Source organism: Phycodurus eques, chromosome 15 (assembly GCF_024500275.1).
Source record: "Phycodurus eques isolate BA_2022a chromosome 15, UOR_Pequ_1.1, whole genome shotgun sequence".
NCBI classification, from domain to species: Eukaryota; Metazoa; Chordata; class Actinopteri; order Syngnathiformes; family Syngnathidae; genus Phycodurus; species Phycodurus eques.
In genome coordinates this window covers 422,518-442,484 of record NC_084539.1, presented here as the reverse complement: position 1 = coordinate 442,484, position 19,967 = coordinate 422,518, and the positions used below count along the sequence as shown (strand labels likewise).

The 19,967-nt window shown below is 43.8% G+C and overlaps 1 protein-coding gene across 10 annotated transcripts in view; it reads right to left on the bottom strand.

The window, feature by feature from the left end:
- mapkap1 (MAPK associated protein 1) overlaps window positions 1-19,967 on the bottom strand; it is a 154,068-nt gene that overhangs the window by 68,110 nt on the left and 65,991 nt on the right. For 8 of the 10 annotated variants that reach the window (XM_061697500.1, XM_061697498.1, XM_061697501.1 and 5 more), the window contains one exon: window positions 3,230-3,319. The exons of 1 other annotated variant lie outside the window; for it this stretch is intronic. In XM_061697500.1, the coding sequence (XP_061553484.1) occupies window positions 3,230-3,319 (90 nt within the window). Of the gene's footprint in view, window positions 1-3,229; window positions 3,320-19,967 lie in introns of those variants that run through there. One more of the 10 variants, XM_061697509.1, reaches the window with a different exon arrangement.

Genomic DNA, 19,967 nt, shown 5'->3' with positions numbered 1-19,967 from the left:
ACAAAGGTAAAAGTAAAAAAATATAAATAGATAAATAAATAGACCAAAAAAAAACATGACTTCCATAACCAGCATAAATGCATTTTCAATTTCAATAACCTTTCCAGGTTTTTCATGACCGTGCAAACCCTGTGTGTGTGTGTGTGTGTGTGTGTGTGTGTGTGTGTATATATATATATATATATATATATATATATATATATATATATATATATATATATATAGTATACCCCTCCTGGAGCAGTGTCCCAATGATCCTAGGAGCTAAATTGTCTGGGGCTTCACGCCCCTGGTTGGGTCACCGATGGCAAACAGGTCCGAGGTGAGGGATGAGACAAAGGACGGCTAAAAGACCCCTATGATGATTCATATAAATGGATGTAGGTGCAGTGTGAGCTGGGCGGTGGCCGAAGGCAGGGACTTTGGTGATCCGATCCCCGGCTACAGAAGCTGGCTCGAGGGACGTGGAATATCACCTCTCTGGCAGGGAAGGAGCCCGAGCTGGTGTGTGAGATTGAGAAGTTCCAACTGGATATACAACGCCAATTCCAATGAAATTGGGACTATTGTGTTAAACATAAATAAAAACAGAATACAATGATTTGCAAATCATGTACAACCTATATGTAATTGAATACACTACAAAGAAAATATATTTAATGTTCAAACTGATAAACTTTATTGTTTTAAGCAAATAATCATTGACTTAGAATTTTGTGGCTGCAACACGTTCCAACGCTGGGGACTCCACTCCATCATTCTGATTGGGGACTTGAATGTTCATGTGGGTAATGACTGTGAGACCTGGAAGGGCGTGATTGGGAGGAACACCCCCACCCCCACCCTCCCGATCAGAACACGAGCGGTGTTCTGTTATTGGACTTCTGTGCTCACCACGGACTGTCCATAACGAACACCATGTTCAAGCATAAGGGTGTCCACACGTCCGCTTGGAACCAGGACACCCTCGGTCGATGATCGACTTTGTGGTTGTTATCAGACGTGTTGGAGAGCGCTCCCGCTGGGGACTCCATTGTTCTGTTGGGGGACTTCAATGCTCACGTGGGCAATGACAGTGAGACCTGGAAGGGCGTGATTGGGAGGAACGGCCCCCCCGATCAGAACCCGAGCGGTGTTCTGTTATTGGACTTCTGTGCTCGTCACGGATTGTCCATAACGAACACCATGTTCAAGCATAAGGGTGTCCACACGTGCACTTGGCACCAGGACACCCTAGGTCGCAGTTCGATGATTGACTTTGTGGTCATGTCATCGGACTTGCGGCCGCATGTCTTGGACACTCAAGTGAAGAGAGAGACGGAGCTGTCAACCGATCACCACCTGGTGGTGAGTTGGCTCCGATGGTGGGGAAGGATGCCAGTCCGACCTGACAGACCCAAACGTATTGTGACGGTCTGATGGGAACATCTGGCAGAATCCCCTGTCAGTTTCAAGTTGAGTTGAGTTTCAACTCCAACCTCCGGCAGAACTTCACCCACGTCCCAACACTGTGTATAGTGGAGATGGGGCGTCGCTGCCCTCGACTCGAGACGTTGTGAGTCGGTGAAGAGAATACTTCGAAGCATTTCTAGGCGCAGCCGAGGTGTAGAGGGTTCCGGTTTGGTGGCCTCCGGTGATCTCCAACTCTTACTGGAGCGGTTCGCATCAGTGTGTGAAGCGGCTGGGATCAGCACCTCCAATTCTGAGACCATGAACCTCAGTCTTAAAAGGGTGGAGTGCCCTCTCTAGATTGGGGATGAGATCCTGCCCCAAGTGGAGGAGTTCAAGTATCTTGGGGTCTTGTTCATGAGTGAGGGAAGAATGGAACGAGAGATCGACAGGCGGATCGGTGCAACATCTGCAGTGATGCGGGCTTTGTATCGGTCTGTTCTGGTAAGGAATGAGCTGACCCGAAAGGCGAAGCTCTCGATCTACATTCCTACCCACACCTATGGTCACAAGCTGTGGGTCATGACCGAAAGAACAAGGTCGAGGATAAAAGCGGCCGAAATACGTTTCCTCCGTAGGGTGTCCGGGCTCTCCTTTAGAGTTAGGGTGAGAAGCTCGGTCATCCGGGAGGGGCTCAGAGTAGAGCCGCTGCTCCTCCGCATTGAGAGGAGCCAGATGCCTGAGCCACCTCATCTGGCCTCGGATAAGTGGAGGAAAATGGATGGATGGATATACGGTATACTTAAAAAACAGGTAACATATTGCTTTACACAAAAGAAACAAAGGTTTATGCCACGGGCCACTAAAAAAAAATAAAAAAAAAATGGATGACCATAGTTTGTACACACCTTATTAAACCATGCAAACATTTTTGACCCTGTTCCCTAAAGGAATCGGAATTGAGAATTGTTTGGAACTATAATCAAAATGAGGAATCGCTCAAATTCAAACGATGCCTTCCGATGCAAAACCCCAGTCGATATGGAAGTATTGTATTGTGCATAGTTCGCAAGTACCGCCTGAGCCCTAACATACAGTGCCATAATTTCTGATTTGATGGCTAAGAACAGATTAAATGCAATAGTAAGTGTTTTATTATCAGTCCAACAATTAAACAGCAAGTTGGGCGTGACCAGGGAGGACAACCAGCCCAGTGTGCTGGTAGGTATTCCCCTAAAAATCTGGAGACCTCATCAGAAATTTGTAATGGAATATTCAGTCTTCATGTGCATTGTTAGCATAATTTGCAACACGATTTTATTATTTTCAATTATAAATAATAATAATGCTGAATTTTGCGGCACGGTGGACGACTGGTTAGAGCATCAGCCTCACAGTTCTGAGGACCCGGGTTCAATCCGCGGCCCCGCCTGTGTGGAGTTTGCATGTTCTCCCCGTGCATGCGTGGGTTTTCTCCGGGCACTCCGGTTTCTTCCCACATCCCAAAAACATGCATTAATTGGAGACTCTAAAATTGCCCGTAGGTGTGACTGTGAGTGCGAATGGTTGTTTGTTTGTATGTGCCCTGCGAGTGGCTGGCAACCAGTTCAGGGTGTACCCCGCCTCCTGCCCGACAGCTGGGATAGGCTCCAGCACGCCCGCGACCCTAGTGAGGAGAAGCGGCTCAGAAAATGGCTGGATGGATAATGCCGAATTTATTTACACTAACTTATTTTAAATTAGGAATCAGGAGAATGAGAATTTTTTTTATTAACAAAAACGAGAAACATTTGAATGTTAAATTGATGATGGTACTTTCAGAAATGCTAAGGTAGACTACCTGATTGAGAGGATGATCTCTCTTTCCACTGAATATTTTTACATTTGATTTGGTTTTGACGCTCCTTCCTCAGTCTTTCAAGTCTTTGGGCTGGAAAAAAAGGAGCACAAATGCAAAATTTCAGTTAAACTCAAAAAGACAAAAAAGACAATAAGTCTGTTGAATGCTACTAAAAAGAAAGCATTGTGTAAAAGACAACTGAAACGTGCTTCAAACACATTGAATGTTAAACTGGATAATCCCTCATCTTACCAGCAGCCTTGGGTTTCTCAGGGCTATCTTGTTGGAGCCCTAATAAAACAGCCACAATACATACATTCTTAATCCCTGTTTGGAAGATTGCAGCTTTTTAACCAGGAACACAAATGTTGACCAATGTTTCACCAATCTTAATCACAAGAATCACGTGAGCCCAAAGTAAACTTTCAGTTTACGTTTGAACTCTCCAAACCCAAATCAAAGATAAAAAAAGAAACACTCAATTCAATTAAATTGATTAAAACTCATCACACCACAACACCATACACTGCTACGAGATGTGAAAGTCAAGGTTTTCCGCAATCAACTGTCCACACTTATGTCTGTGAGTCGTTGTCTTTGATGATTCACAGTTTGATAATCTGTTCAGCCTATGTGTGCTAAATTGTGGTCAAATGTTTACATGCAGCAGTCTGGCATTGTTATTCTAAACGTTATTGTGCAATATATATTTGAAGTTTATTTTTACATCTGTTTTTTGACATCTGACAAAATGTTTCTGACATTGTTTTTTATCCGTGAAGATTAATAAGCGTGTGATGCTCGTCCTCGAAGACTTGCAAGTCGTGACTTTATCTCAAATGTGTTTCACAGATAAACTAGTAGCCTACTGTATGTTTGTGATCATGAACATATTTTACTTGACCCTTTGGTAAATGTTCATCTTTGTCTAAGATGAAATATTGCTTAAACGTAAGAGTAACAATAGAGGATGTCCGCTCCAGAGGTAGGTAGAGTAGCCAAACATTGTACTCAAGTAAGAGTACTGTTACTTGACAATAATGTGACTCAAGTAAAAGTCAAAAGTAGTCCTCCAAATCACTTGAGTAAGAGTAAAAAGTACAATGAAATAATTACTCAAAGTAGAGTAAATAGTAACTTCTTATTTTTTTAACCAGAGCATGAACATCCATCCATCCATCCATTTTCTGAGCCGCTTCTCCTCACTAGGGTCGCGGGCGTGCTGGAGCCTATCCCAGCTGTCATCGGGCAGGAGGCGGGGTACACCCTGTACTGGTTGCCAGCCAATCGCAGGGCACATACAAACAAACAACCATACACACTCACATTTACACTCACATTCACACCTGCGGGTAATTTAGAGTCTCCAATTAATGCATGTTTTTGGGATGTGGGAGGAAACCGGAGTGCCCGGAGAAAACCCACGCAGGCACGGGGAGAACATGCAAACTCCACACAGGCAAGACCGGGGATTGAACCCGGGTCCTCAGAACTGTGAGGCTGACGCTCTAACCAGTCGGCCACCGTGCCGCCCAGCATGAACATATAAATTTACAAAATAATTACAACACAAAGTGTGAATGTGCAAATTCTGATATTTCTGCGTATGTGTGCGCGCGTTTGTGTGTGTGCGTGTGTGCACAGTCAAAAGTACAACAAAACATCTGCAATTTACGCCACAGTGCTTTCTCAAGTTAGAAGTGAGCTGAAATATCCACGTTTGGGCAGGGAGTACCAGACATATACAATATATGAAAGCTGTTCTTTTTGTTCGTCTGAATGTAAACACGAAGAGCGCGCTGTTGCCTTCATGGTAACGACGACCTCCCCAATATGGCCGCCATGTAGGTACGACAATCAGACGGGCCGGCTTATATAGTGTATACCTATACCCGGGAAGCCCAATGGAAGACGACGTGTGAGGTCATGTGACTTTCTTGTGTCGTTTGATTGGTGAACTAGACTTTAAATGTCACTAGTGCTTAAATTAGATTGACGTAAAGAGCGGCCAACGCAGAAGTCGAAGTTGTAGTCTCACGTAAATAGTTGATAAATCAGCAATAATTGATCAATAAAAGTAGCGAGCGACATTTAGATCATTGTAACAGAGTAAAAGTACTGTTACTTCTTTACAGCAGAAGCGACGGAAGTGTTTTTTCTGGTCTCGTCAACTCCTGTGACTTCATTATATTCATCTAATATTCGGGAAGACTGTGATTGTGTTATTTCTTCAATTTGAGCAGTCTATGGTTGGATTAAGTGCTATATTTAAGTCGCCACCTATAATAATTGTTGAATTAGCTTACAAATTGGAAAGATTTGAAAAAGGTGTGTGAATAAAAGACGGATTGTCAATATTACGGGCTTATTCATTACTGTGTATGATTTGTTAAATATAGGTAAATGAACAATCATGTATCGGCCAATCTAAACAGACTGTTGGACGATTGATCTCTACGACTGTGTAGATGATGAAGGGAGGAGGATTATGATTTGTGGAAATAACCTTATTTTTTTTGGAGCAGCTATGAGGATGCAGCTTGACACGGAAAATGTATTCATGTTGCAGGTTGTTGGATTGCAGACTCAATGCTGATGTTTGATGTGATTTTTGCCCTGCTGATGTTGTTTAACACTTCTGTGACGTATGTTAACCATGATTTGGGAAGTTTATGGATGTTTTGTGACGATTGGCTGTTCGTAACTCCTTTGAAATGAGTGTACAGGAAGGATTTTGTGTACTCCCCTGGTAGGAGCGTTGTTTGCGGGGGTGTTATGAATTCTTCACTGTGATTGTTTGCAGAACTTGTTAGGTCGCTGGCTACTACGACTTGGATGACGACCTGTTTGAGTGTTGATAGTGTTTTGTTTTATTGATGTGTATTGGATGCGTTACTGGCCTTCAGGAATTTTGGCCTACCTACTCGCAATAGTGGCATCAACCGTCGGTTGCACCACGGACAGCTGTTGACAGAGTCCGCCGCGTGTGAAGTTGACAAGTTGATTGATTATGTGTCAAAGGGGGAAAAGGGGGGTTTAATTGGTATTTTCAATTTTCTATTTTCTTTTAATTCATAAAATTTGTTGGAGTTTTTTTCAACACAGGAGATCAGTTAAGAAAGTTGTCTCTTCAAGTGGACAGTGGATGGACAAAAGCTTTGGAGGAAATTGCGCATGTTTAGTGGGGTACACTGTATGACAACAATGGTAATGTAAAATTCAACAACTTCCGGGAACTTCAAATAATATGGTGGTAAGGAAATAAGCGCCTTGTCAACTCTGACGATAGTACAATTGAGGGGAAACAATCAAAAACATCTAATAAAGCCTCTGCAGAATTTACAATAATTCTTCAGTGACTTAGTCAAGAGATAAGGATGTTAGTGCACACAATAAAGATATAGTGATTATGGTATGATGTGTTATTTTACTTTAGAGTCTATTACATAGATGATGCAGTCATGTCCAAATTCGGGTCGGAAGACGTACTGAATTTCAGGGGGAAAGGTGACAAAATTAAGGAAGGTTTAAGTTAGAAGATAACAGTAATAAAAGAATGCAAGTAGCTGTGGGATAAAGATAATTGGAAGGTGAAAGTGAGTTATTAATTGACTGTTAGGAACTATGTGTGATAGATGTGCCACATGTGGGCTTCTGATTTGGATACCTGACTTTGTATGTGACTGGCCCCAATTTGCATTGTGTCATGTTGTGGTTGAGTGTGGGGGGTATTATTATATTTGTTGTTTTGGACACTACTGGCAGGAGCCCTCATTCTTACAGATCTGGGGAGATGTCAAAGGTCCCTTGTGTGCTAATGTCCAAGCGAGGAGAGTGACTGGAATGCCGGGGGTGGAGCAGCTGAGACCAGGAGGAATGGCTGCGGAGGATGGACCGCTGATTGAATTGATATTTTTATACTTTTTGTAAATTTAGTAATTGGGTCAGTCCGTGATTATTGTATTTGGAAAGATTTGTCTGAGTGTTTAACTGGGGGTTTAATTAAAGAGTTGTTTCTGTGTTGTAGCGTGTATTGGCGTTGGATAAAACGTAATTTATTTAAGAAATTAATTAGTCGAAGGTGAACGCCTCCGTTCACTTCCGGGTTAGTTCGATTGACAATCAAACTATCTGTCTCATAAAGGCCACCATGTCTCTTTTTATACGTGTAAAATTTAGGAAAAGTGACGAAAAACCTCTATGTCTCATAATATGACGGTTGCTACAGTAATGCAATACGAGTCCTCGATCCAGAGGTCCCTTGTCACATCCAAACACAAAAACGATACAGGTAGTGGAATTTTATATAATATGTAATTAAATCTAAAAGGGAAACAAACTACAGGGAAACAATGCAGAGAAAGGAAAAACAAGGTCCAGGTAAACATTCGTAAAGCAGGTCTAACTTGTGATGTAGGTGTGAAGTGAGGATGTACGGTAAGCAATGCATAGAGCTAGGATTCGTTTTACCGTTAATTTAAACCCCAATATGCACCAATCTGTACTTTAGTAGACCGCACGTTGGACTTGCGTCGTGTGGAACACAATTTAGGCAGGCTGATCGATCTTCCGGATGCTTGGCCAGAGCAGCGAAAAGGGTGATTTTAAGAAAAAGGAGAAAAAGAAAAGCAAAAGTAAGACTTCAGGTGCAGGATGGCTGGAGCCCTTTAGTGGCGCTGGTCTCTACGCGCTGGGAGCAGACGTGTGCCGCCCATTTCCTTCCCAACGGAGCTTTGTCCGTAAGCTCCCCACACAGATGAAAGTATAGCTTGGTAGGGCGCTGGCGCCCTGTGGCGAGGGAAGGTCAGGTGCGTCCTCGCCACCTCCTGGTGAGAGGTGGTGCTACCTGGCTGAGCCAGTTTCTTCGGCGAGGTAAACGAGTGATCGAGACTCAGGAGAAGACAAAGGGGTTTCGGCCTTTTATGCACAAAAGAGAGAGACGGAGTGGCCCTGGGGACCAGAAGGGAGCTAGACCGCGCCTCTTAGTATTAATGTTCCTCCTAGGATTATTTGTGGGTTTAAACCAATGGGAATAGAATATTAATTATTGGATCTAAGATAAGGAAACCGGTTTCCAGCTTTGCATTGTCACACACACACACACACACACACACACACACACACACACCCTGTTTAATCCATCTAATGAGTGTTTGCGATGTGATGTGGCATTTGTATTGTGTGGGGTGAAACGTCTCAACCAGCTCAGTTGACAAACAGATTTGACATCAGACATTAAAATTCGAAGAAATACAATCACTAGTGACATTGGTGTGGTGGTAAACACTGGGAGCATTCATGCAAAGTTCTTAAAATGTCACACAACATTCAAATTGGGTGAACTCCGTGGTACAGCTTGCGGCTGGCAGTAACTCTCAACCACCGGTGGGTGTCGCTGGTGTTCCATCCCTTGTTCCAGAGGTCCTGAGTTGCAACAATTGTCCCAGAGGGCCTTGCCTGCATTTCAAAGGAGCAAATGGTTATTTTGAACTTTCTCTTGAAGTTACTTTGAACAGTGGGTTTCTCACATTCTTGGTCATCAAGTCAGTGTCCAGAAAAGGGTCTTTGTTGGTGGAACCTTCAGACAGGGTGGGGAGTGACTGTAATTAGTTTAGCATCCGGGTGTGAAGCCAGGTTCCCTGTCTCTCTCCTTTGATAAGTGGACCAGGCCTCCATTGGATGTCTTGTGTACATAGATTGGCTCAGCAGGGCGACAGAGGCAGGCATGCAGAACTGTCAGCGATTGGGGGTCGCTGGGTGCCGTTTGTTCCGTCAGGACATACTCACTACAGTGTCCTACATTACAATGAGATTTAGTTGAGCGTGGTCCCACCTCAACAGCGATGATGTACTGTATGACTGAAACCCATTCTTGTTTCTGTGCTTAATTGTACTGTCTTATGCTGGTGAATCAGAATATTCTGATTTTATTATAGAATTCAGGTCACTCTTTTCCAACTTCGATAGTTTTTTTTTTTCAAGTGATAGTCTGTGAATCTTTGGCACCCACACATAGCTACTCCGTTAATTGTTTACATTTAGGCGAAGGTGGCATGGCGAACGACTGAGCACTTCTGCCTCACAGTTCTGAGGTCCTGGGTTCAATTCCAGCCTCGTCTGTGTAGAGTTTGCATGTTCTCCCTGTGCCCGTGGGAGCTTTCTCCGGGTATTCTGAATTCCTCCAAGCTACCAAAGAAATGCATGCTGCGTTAATTGAAGACTCTAAATTTCCCGTAGGGGTGAATGTGAGTGTGATGAATGGTTATCTGTGTGCGCCCGGCTAGCCTCCGGTGACAAGGAGGGCGCACACGGCAACCACGGGAAGTGCTCAATCTCTCTCGCGCACTATTCCTGGGCCAAGAGGCCCTGTCTGGCCCAGTGTTCTCCAACACATTCAACAAACCGTTTAATGCCAAAATTATTTATTTACTGGGAACTACTGGTTTTCGCCATATTCAGCCTGGCCTTCCTATTCTTTTTGCTTATGACTGGTTGGTACTGTCTGTTTGCTGCATGAGGACAAAATTCCATTAAAGAAAGAAAACACTACATTACATATGGTGCAGGTGTATAACCACACTCCTTACACAATAAAGTACCCCAAAATGTAATCCTTGTTTTGTTTCTAAATACAATAAATATGTTTGAAGTGCTACAAACATGTGCAAAGACTAGGAACAATATAATACTGAATTGCTGAGATATACCGTAATTTCTCATGTATAATGTGCATTTGTTTCCCCAAAAAATTGTCAAAAGTCAATAGTGTGTTTCAAAATAAGAGCAAGCAAATCAAAAGAAAGTATTACGTGTTCAAATAAAGCGCTTAACTTCAGAATAATTATTTGAAAAAACAAACAAAATACAGATGTTTTGATCATATAGTTAGAACCAAAATCATGCATTGTAAAAATGCATTATACATAGGTAGAAAGGTTTTCCAGAATTTTTAGGTCAACTTTGCGCACTATACATGGGTGTGCATTATACATGAGAAATTATGGTAGTTTAAGACTCTTTTTCATTTTGTGGGCTGAAATAAAGGTACAGAATGACTCGCTCGGCCCGTCATAGCGTCGTGTGTCTCGCTCCTCTCGCACTGATTGCAGGCAGAGGAGCAGCGAATCCACAATACAATAAGTATGTGATTGACAGCTGGAGGCGGAATTTTCAGTGCACCCACTGGTACGCCCTCAGCATCCCACTGGCACGCCCTCAGCATCTGGAAGTTCAAATAATATCTAAATTTTGAAGCCGGATTTCACATACTTTACAATTTTTTTTAATCCATTCATTCATTGTCCAACACTCTTTTCTGTGGTGTGTTGAATTTACAATTTAAAAAAATGTGGCCTGTCTCAGGGCACTGTAAGGACTACCAAATGCACCTCAAATGAGCAAGCAGAAACATCCCTCGACAGCAGAATTTTGAACTCAATCAAATTAAAACTGTGAAAACAGCGTAATACACAGGTTTTTTTTCCTGCATATAAATTTTGGAGGCAGCGCCCTATTATTTTGGGCTCTCTCAGCTCTAAAAACTCAGACATCATGACATTGTTATCTGACAAATTTGAGTTAAGTTTGGTACCATGTCGTGTCAAAGGTTGAGTAAATGCAGGCCGCACAAAAATGGAGGCTTGCCCGCAAATGGCCCCCAGGTTGTAGGTTGGACACCATTGCTGGAGGACAAGTGCAAAAGTATGACCCATGCAAATTTTGGAAAAAGGTAAGTAACTCTTAGGCCTACTACACTACTACAATTATTGTTGGTCTTTATGGTGGGACTGTTAAGTACTATGAATGTTAAAGCCGTAAATCACTTTCTGTTGAGTTTAGGATATGGAGTACCATATTTTCACAACCATAAGGCGCACTTAAGTCTTAAATCTTCTCCAAAATCTACTGGGCGCCTTATAATGCGTAATAATAATAAGTTCTTACATCTATAAATGTGTGATGAGCGCTGCGTTTTTTTTTTTTTTTTTTTTTAGCATTTACTGCCGACACGCTGCTTAGACAGAGGAAAAGTGGACGTGGCTGAGGACACGGGAGGGTGCGTGAAGTATGATGTTAAAGCCACACCCCCGCGGCGGGTGTTTTTTTTTTTTTTTTTACCGCTTGACTGACTGGGAGCATTTCCGGGGTGTGCATTGTGCAAAACAACATCGGTTTGGCTAAGGACCCCCGAAAATATCACCTATGAAGAGACACGCTTACGAAGCACAGTTTTAACTGCAAGCGATCAGTTACATGGAGGAACATGGGAATCGAGCAGCCGCGACAATTTGTGAATGGATTGTGGATGCTTGTTTGAGCTTTCGTACTGCAACGAGACGGTTTCAAATCTGGCGTGTTTGATTGAGAATTTGCCCAGCTGTTCATTTCGGATACAGAAGATGAGGACTTTGATGGATTTGTGGATGAGGATTGATCAAAAAATAACGTGAGTACATTGTTAAATAAATAAAGTACAACCGAACTCAGTTTTGCTCCTGCTGCTTTTTTAAAAACATTGTTTAGCGTGCATGCATGCTACCACGTTTTAAGCTAGTGTATGTTTTACCATGCCTGCGCCCAATAATACGGTGCGCATTATGTATGTGTTAAATACAGAAATAGAACCCGTAACTGAGACTGCGCCTTTTAATACGGTGCGACCTATGGTCGTGAAATACGGTAGGCGCTGCAAATGGCCCCCAGGCCGTAGGTTGGACACCACTGCTGCAAGTCAAGTGCAACAGTATGACCCATGCAAATATTGGGAAAAAGGTACAAATGTTGGAAAAAAAACAAGAGTAATTTCTCATGTATAATGCGCATTTCCCCCCCCCCAAAAAAATTGTCAAAAGTCAATAGTGCGCATTATACATAGGTATAGGAGAAAATGAAAAAGACTTGCACATTTTATAAATGTATGCCGTCATCTAGAGGTTATGAAAAAGTTGTACACTTTCATTCCAATATGCCACCGCCCCCTAGAGTTTACGAAAAAGTTGTACACTTTCATTCTAGTATGCCACCAAGTTAACTCTTCGGCCAACTACACTACTGTATTTATTGTTGGAAATTATGGTGGGACTTTTTAGAATGTAAATGTTGGAAAAAGGTACAATAATAGTCAATATAAAATCATGAACTGCGCTACAGTACTATTGTTGGAGCCTGGGTGTCGCTTTGCGCCCTCTCTCTTCCCTGCCCTCTCTCTTTCCAGCTCTTTCGTTAAGCCACGCACCTGTCACCAATCCGCCCTCGTGCCCACCTGCATACAAGCCTGCCTGATCCCGGAAATCCTCCAGTTCGGAGGTTGACGCCTCGGACTCCGGAGCTGGGGTGGTCCTCTCGCAGCGGGACCCCACGAACCAGAAACTACACCCCTGTGCTCTTTTTTCCCGTCGTCTGCCCCCTGCTGAGAGGAATTATGATGTCGGCAACAGAGAGCTGCTGGCCATAATATGGGCCCTGGAGGAATGGAGGCACTGGCTGGAGGGGACTGAACTGCCATTCATCATTTGGACTGACTACAAGAACCTCGCTTACCTCCGTTCCGCTAAACGTCTCAACCCCCGACAAACTCGCTCGGCAATATTTTTTGGGCAGGTTCAACTTCTGTCTCTCCTTCTGTCCCGGTTCCCGTAACACAGACCCTGATGCCCTGTCCCGAATTTACTCACCCCCCTCCAGCTCAGCAGAACCAGAACCCATTCTCCCTTCCTCCTGTTTCATTGGAGCAGTCATGTGGGAAATCAAGCAGCTTGTCAAGGAGGCTCAAAAGACCCAACCAGATCCCAAGACCGGGCCTCCGAACCGCCTATTTGTACCGAATTCTGCACGTTATGACGTCCTACAGTGGGCCCACAGCTTGAAACTCATCTTGTCACCCTGGCATCACCCGCACTACCTAGTTCATCCAGCAGCACTTCTGGTGGCCGAGCCTCTTCAGAGACACCCGAGAATTTGTCCAAGCCTGCTCCGTCTGCGCTCGAGGGAAGTCGTCACACCTGCCCCCAGTTGGTCTGCTTCACCCCCTGCCGATTCCAACCTGCCCTTGGTCTCACAACGCCGTGGACTTCATTACCGGCCTACCCCCTCTGAAGGTAACTCAGTCATTCTCACTATCATTGATCGCTTTTCCAAATGTGTCCATTATGTGCTCCTCCACAATCTCCCGTCCACCCTGGAAACGGCTAACCTCCTCGTTTTGCATGTCTTTAAACTCCATGGTATCCCCATCGACAGTCCCCAGTTTTCATCACAAGTCTGGAAGGAATTTTGCAAGGCGATGGGCGCAGCAGCCAGCTTATCCTCGGGATATCACTCTCAAACTAACGGCCAGACGGAGCAGGTTAACCAGTCCCTGGAATCGGCTCTCTGCTGTGTTGCCGGACGCAACCCCTCCTCATGTAGTTCATACCTCCCGTGGATTGAGTACGTTCACAATTCCCTCACCAGCTCCGCTACTGGTGTGTCCCCGTTCATGGCTTGCTACGGTTACCAACCCCCATTATTCAAAGAACAGGAGCAGGCAGTGGCAGTTCCCGCCGGGCGGCGTTGACCCGGTCCGCCGCAGGCAGTGGCAGTTCCCACCGGGCGGCGTTGACCCGGTCCGCCGAATGCAATAAACAGTTCTCAGACCGTCATCGCTCCTCGCCGCCTGAATACAAGGTGGGTCAGTCCGTCTGGCTTTCTTCCCACGAACTCCCACTTCAAACTGAGTCCCGTAAACTCTCTCCGTGCTTCATTGGTCCTTTTCCCATTAGCAAAATTATCAACCCTACTTCCGTCCAATTAAAACTTCCGCAGTCCTTAACAAAAAAGCTACAAAAAAAGGACAAACTCCGACTGTAACGGACAATCAAAACTGCTGAAAGGATTGCCGGTACCCCCCTACCCACCCTTGAGGACTTGCATGCTGCCAGAACTAAGACAAGAGCGTGCAAAATCCTATCGGACCCGCCACATCCCGGTCACCAGCTCTTCCATCTCCTTCCCTCAGGTAGGCGCTACCGATCAATGCAAACTAGAACTAGCAGACATTCCAACAGCTTCTTCCCTCTTGCAATCAACTTCTTAAACACCTAACCTACAATTCCATTACAACATGATGGCAATTTTTTGACTTGAGTTTGTTGTCACATTTCTGTGGGGCCACTGTAGTAGTCTCGCCAGGCTGCACTATTTGCATACCTGTTGTTGACCAATACTGGCCACTCATGCCAGAGTAGCATCTGCTCTGATTGAGGAGTATCTGCAACATTTGCACAATCAACATTGTCCCAGATTATCGCACTACTCGCTTGAAGTCTCGGCGCCCTTTGCACAATGGTCATTGCACCTGACTATTCCAATATTAGTCTTTCGAAGTGCTCTAAGTGCTAGAAGACTCTGCATCTTTTTTCACAGTTGTCAAAAAAAAAACAATTTACCGGCATTACCAGATAACTAGCAACCCTTTGTTGCTCAGTGACTGTTTTTTGTCAATGTCTTTATGTCTCAAAAGTGTTCTCTGTCAATTAACTGTCTGTTGTCGTACTAGAGCGGCTCCAACTACCGGAGACAAATTTCTTGTGTGTTTTTTGCACATACTTGGCAAATAAGTATACTCTTAGGTCTACTACACTACTGAAAGAAAATGCAAACATTTTGCACTTTTTTCCTTTAGGTCATCGGTCACTTACTGTTGTGATTACGATATCGCTCACGCTGACTTTTTTGTGCATCTGAGTCTCCTCTATATGCGTACCAATGTTCAGAGCCATAGGTCAAAGGTATCACAGAGTTGTCCTTTGATGTATTTTAGGGTTAGTTTAGTTTCTAGGTAGCACTGTCGAGCCATTTTTTGGAAATCGCGCCAGAAAACGGGAAATTATCACATTTTTCACTTGGCCCGATGTGCGTGCAAAATTTCGTGAGTTTTCGTGCACATTTAGTGCCTCAAAAATGGCTTTTTTTCCTGATTAAAATAATAATAATAATTTCTACAAATCAATAGGGACCTCGCAGGTGTACTGCTCGGGCCCTAATAATAATTTCTACAAATAAAATAGGGGCCTCGAAGGTCACCTGCCCCGGCCGTAATAATAATAATTTCTAAAGAAACAATATGGACCTTGCAGGTCTACTGCTAATTAAAGTGCCCCCAAACAGACCAAAAGTTGTCTTGTAAATTTGACACATCACAGAAACGTGTTGTTAACAAGCTTGATAATGAATGAATGGATAAAAAATTGCAAAGTATGTGATATCAGGCTTTAAAATAATCAAGAATTGACATTCTTTCAGCTTCCAAATGCTTTGGGCTTGTCGCTAAATGCTCTCAAAATCCCACCTCCCTGGAATGTTCAGCTGTCAATCAAATTAGTATTTTTCATGGTTCCTAAGATAATTTTTGCATTCGAATGAAAACGAGTCAATGTACTTGTTTTAATCTGACAAGCGCTTCAATGGTTCGGTTTACTTCCGCCACCATTTTGGATTTCTGTGCATCTCTTTTGTGCATGTATGCGTTGTGGCGTTACCAAAAGCTCCATAAAGTTTGTTTGGAGGGGGGGGGGGGGAACAAAACAAAAAACGAGCTCTCTGCTGAAGCACGGATACCATGGAAACACCCCCCCACTCCCCTCAAAAGAAGGCACTTTCACTGGGGTGGGTGGCGGGGGTGGTGAGGGCAATCGCATTTAGCGTCAAGTGAGAATATATATTAGGCTTTACAGTATCAGGATGTTTGGAGCCGATCACCGATCAACGAGTTTGAAAAAAACGATACCCGATCACCGATCCGATCACAAGATGGAGGAATATGTCTTTTTTAATGACCTGTTCATTTACTGTATATACTTGTGTCCCTAATTGCTCAAAAAATTATATTTACAATAAATAATCTATCTTTGTTCCTCTATTTATGCCAGTGAGGCATAGTGACAGACAGAACAAATGAATTGTCTTTTATTAGATGCCAGGAAGTAAATACAGTAATTCATGTATCCACATGTTGTGAAATCATTTTGACAGTTTGTTGGTGTGCCGTGAGATTTTTCAATTGTAAAATATGTTCCTTGTCTCCATAAAGGTTGGCTGCTCTCGTCAGATCGTGTATTCTAATCGGTCTGGTCAAAACAACATTACATGACAGAAATAATGGGGGCTAACTTACTGTAATTAAATTACTTTATTTTTAATTAAATTACTTCACCCACACCGAAACTTTAGAGCATGATTCGACAGAACGGCGGCATTTTTACATCCAACCATTCATGCTACCACTAGATTGCTAGGCTACATAACATTTTATTGCCTGCTTGTGAGCCGTATCGTATTATAAGAACGTGAACATATCTCAAGCAAGCCTTAAACGAACGTCCTCTCCTGTAAGAGCTCTGGTGACCGCAAACACACGTCTCCCCCCATTGTGTCCTTATAATGCAGTCGAGCCGGCTCGCTCCACTCTTGCTGTCGTCGCCACGGTAACGAGTGTATCCAGTCGCATTTGAGTTGACAAGTCCGATGATTGTAAAAAACGGGATGCGGTGGTATCGGAATACAAGATTTCATTGCAGTAGTCTGACAGTGGAATCGTGAAAGAGCAAATTTGTCTTGTAGTCCGGCCATTACGTGTTGCCTGTCTCCGACATGTTGTCTGTCCCACACCGCTGACATGTTTTATTATTATTATTTTTTTTTAAATAACTTAATTGGCCGTCAGATATTTACAGTACTACTTCAAAAGACACGTGACAAGGCTAAAAATAAACTAGCTTTTGGATTCAAATATACTGTGCATGCGGCGACGCGGAGTAAATGTCTTTTGGTGAGCCGATCAATCGGCAAATTATAACAACGTCGATCAGCATAAAATGCGAAATATCGGCCAATACCGATCAGCCATCCATTTTCTGTACATCTTTATCCTCACAAGGTCATAGGTGTGCTGGAGCCTATCCCAGCTATCTTCGGGCGAGAGGCGGGGTACACCCTGAACCTCTTGCCAGCCAATCGCAGGGCACATATGAACAAACAACCATTCGCGCACACATTCACACCTACGGGCAATTTAGAGTCTTCAATCAACCTACCATGCATGTTTTTGGAATGTGGGAGGAAACCAGAGTGCCCGGAGAAAACCCACGCAGGCACAGGGAGAACATGCAAACTCCACACAGGCGGTGCCGGGAATTGAACCCCGGTCCTCAGAACTGTGAGGCAGACGTGCTAACCAGTCGTCCACCGTGCCACTGTTTAAAAATCCTAGACATAAATTACAAACCGCTGTTTTGGCTCATCAGATTTTCCCTACAAAGAAAACAAATATTTTTAGAGAGCTATGAAGACGCCATGCGAGAGGCCCAAAGGTATTTATTACTAGAGTTGACCCCCACCTGTCCAAAACAATTCCATCTGAGGACCAGTGTGCTCCCAGGTCAGTGGCCTACTGTCTACATTGCTAAAAGTGGCGTAAAGACATATTGTCACACAGTCCCCCGGATCTGATTAAGGCTTTCTGTAAAATCGCTGTGAATATTTTGGGCATATACCACTTTCAGCTTCACAGTTCCAGAAATTGAAAAAAGAGAATGATTCGAATATTGGCTGATAAAAAAATACAAATGTAAAAAACTAGCCTGAAAAAGAAATGCAGCGCTCTCACTCAGTGGGGCGGTTTTGTCTTCCCGCTGCTGGCGGCACTCGCTCCTGTTCTGGGGAGTGTCTTGGGCGGTTTAATAAGGAGAGACTGAAAACCAATTTAAAAAAAAACGAGTGTCAGAAACGCCCAGAAAATGTTTATTATCACACCCTAACAAATGGATCGATTAAGCAGACCCGAACCAACTATCCGACAGACGGCCGAGCAGGATTTGGATTCGAGAATGAAAGAGGTTTTAGAGGACCGAACAAAGAATCACTATGAAAAAATTTAAAAGTATGAAGCTTTGATGCAACGGTATTTAGCACTCCTCAAACAAGGGGAGAATGAAGGACGAGTGGTCACGTTGACTCTATCTCCAGAGGAATTAAAAAGCCCATTAACAACAACACACCCAGAAGTGACGACAGAGCCGTGGCAAGACATTGTACAAACTATTCCCTCACACTATCGAAAAAAACAGCGATTATGTTTTGAGAAAATTAATGTATGATGGAAGACGTTGGCCCCACCGCCCCAAATTTATCTTTGAAGGTCCACCTGTAAAACACTCACATATGACCGATTTACTCAAACATTTAGCTGTCACAGGGGGGGGGGAGAACTACAGATCGCACCCCGAGAGGTTGGAGTGAGTTCCTACACCGATTATCCCCGAGACTTCTATTTCTAACCTGCAAGCGCGTCATCAATTTAGACAACTGACACTCGATGACGGCGGTACGGTGGACGACTGGTTAGAGCGTCTGACTCACAGTTCTGAGGGCAGGGGTTCAATCCCAGGCCCCACCTGTGTGGACTCTGCATGTTCTCCCCGTGCCTGCGTGGGTTTTCTCCGGGCACTCCGGTTTCCTCCCACATCCCAAAAACATGCATGGTAGGTTAATTGACAACTCTAAATTGACCATAAGTGTGAATGTGAGTGCAAATGGTTGTTTGTGTATATGTGCCCTGCGATTGGCTGGCAACCAGTTCAGGGTGTACCCACCTCCTGCCCGATGATAGCTGGGATAGGCTCCAGCACGCCCGCGACCCTAGTGAGGAGAAGCGGCTCAGAAAATGGATGAATGGATGGACACTCGATGACATTGTAGCTAATCTGAATGATGTGCCGGAGGAGTCATCTACATCGCGAAGTAAAAAGAGAGAGCGGCAAAGGAAGAGATCCCCCGCTACAGTAAAGTGGATGGGTTTTTCCCCTTAATGATGATGATTATTTAAAAATGAGAAAAAACGCATTTGTCGTTTTATTGAATAAAAATGTTAGAAAAGCATCGAAACGGTTACAGACAATGGCACTGTTTATATTTTTGAAACGAACATGACCTGACCGCCGCATGGTGGGTGTGGATAATGCTGATGACATCTAACAAACTTGTATACATAGCATCATTTTTAATTACATCATCGGTATAACAAGCCACTACATCTTGATAAGACAAACCACATCCTCTACGGGTTAAGTAATAAATGCAGTGTTGAATGCAAGTGACTGACAGCTCATGTTGTACATGATGGTTATGGTATAATATACGCTCGTAATGGTTTTCCAAGAATGATTTTATAGTCTGCGGGTAGTATTCAAATTCGGGTGGAAAACCGAATGCATCGAAAAAAGTACCTATCGCGTCTTTTTCTAAGGTGAGAGCCAGCCTGTGTTCTCCCGGAAGGTTTCTCAGAATCAGAACAGATCAGAATCATCTTTATTTGCCAAGTATTTCCAAAACACACAAGGAATTTGTCTCCGGTAGTTGGAGCCGCTCTAGTACAACAGACAGTCAATTTACAGAACACTTTGGAGACATAAAGACATTGACAAAAAACAATTGTGCAAAAAGATGCAGAGTCCTCTAGCACTTAGAGCAGTGCGAATGACTAATATTGCAATAGTCCGGTGCAATGACCATTGTGCAAAGGGCGCTGAGACTTCAAGGAGTGTATGCGGTTTAAAGTGACGAGTAGTGCGATAATCTGGGACAATGTTGGTTGTGCAAATGTTACAGATACTCCTCAATCAGTGTGCAAATGGAGCAGATGCTACTCTGGCATGAGTGGCCAATATATGCAAATAGTGCAGCATGGCGAGACAACTACAGT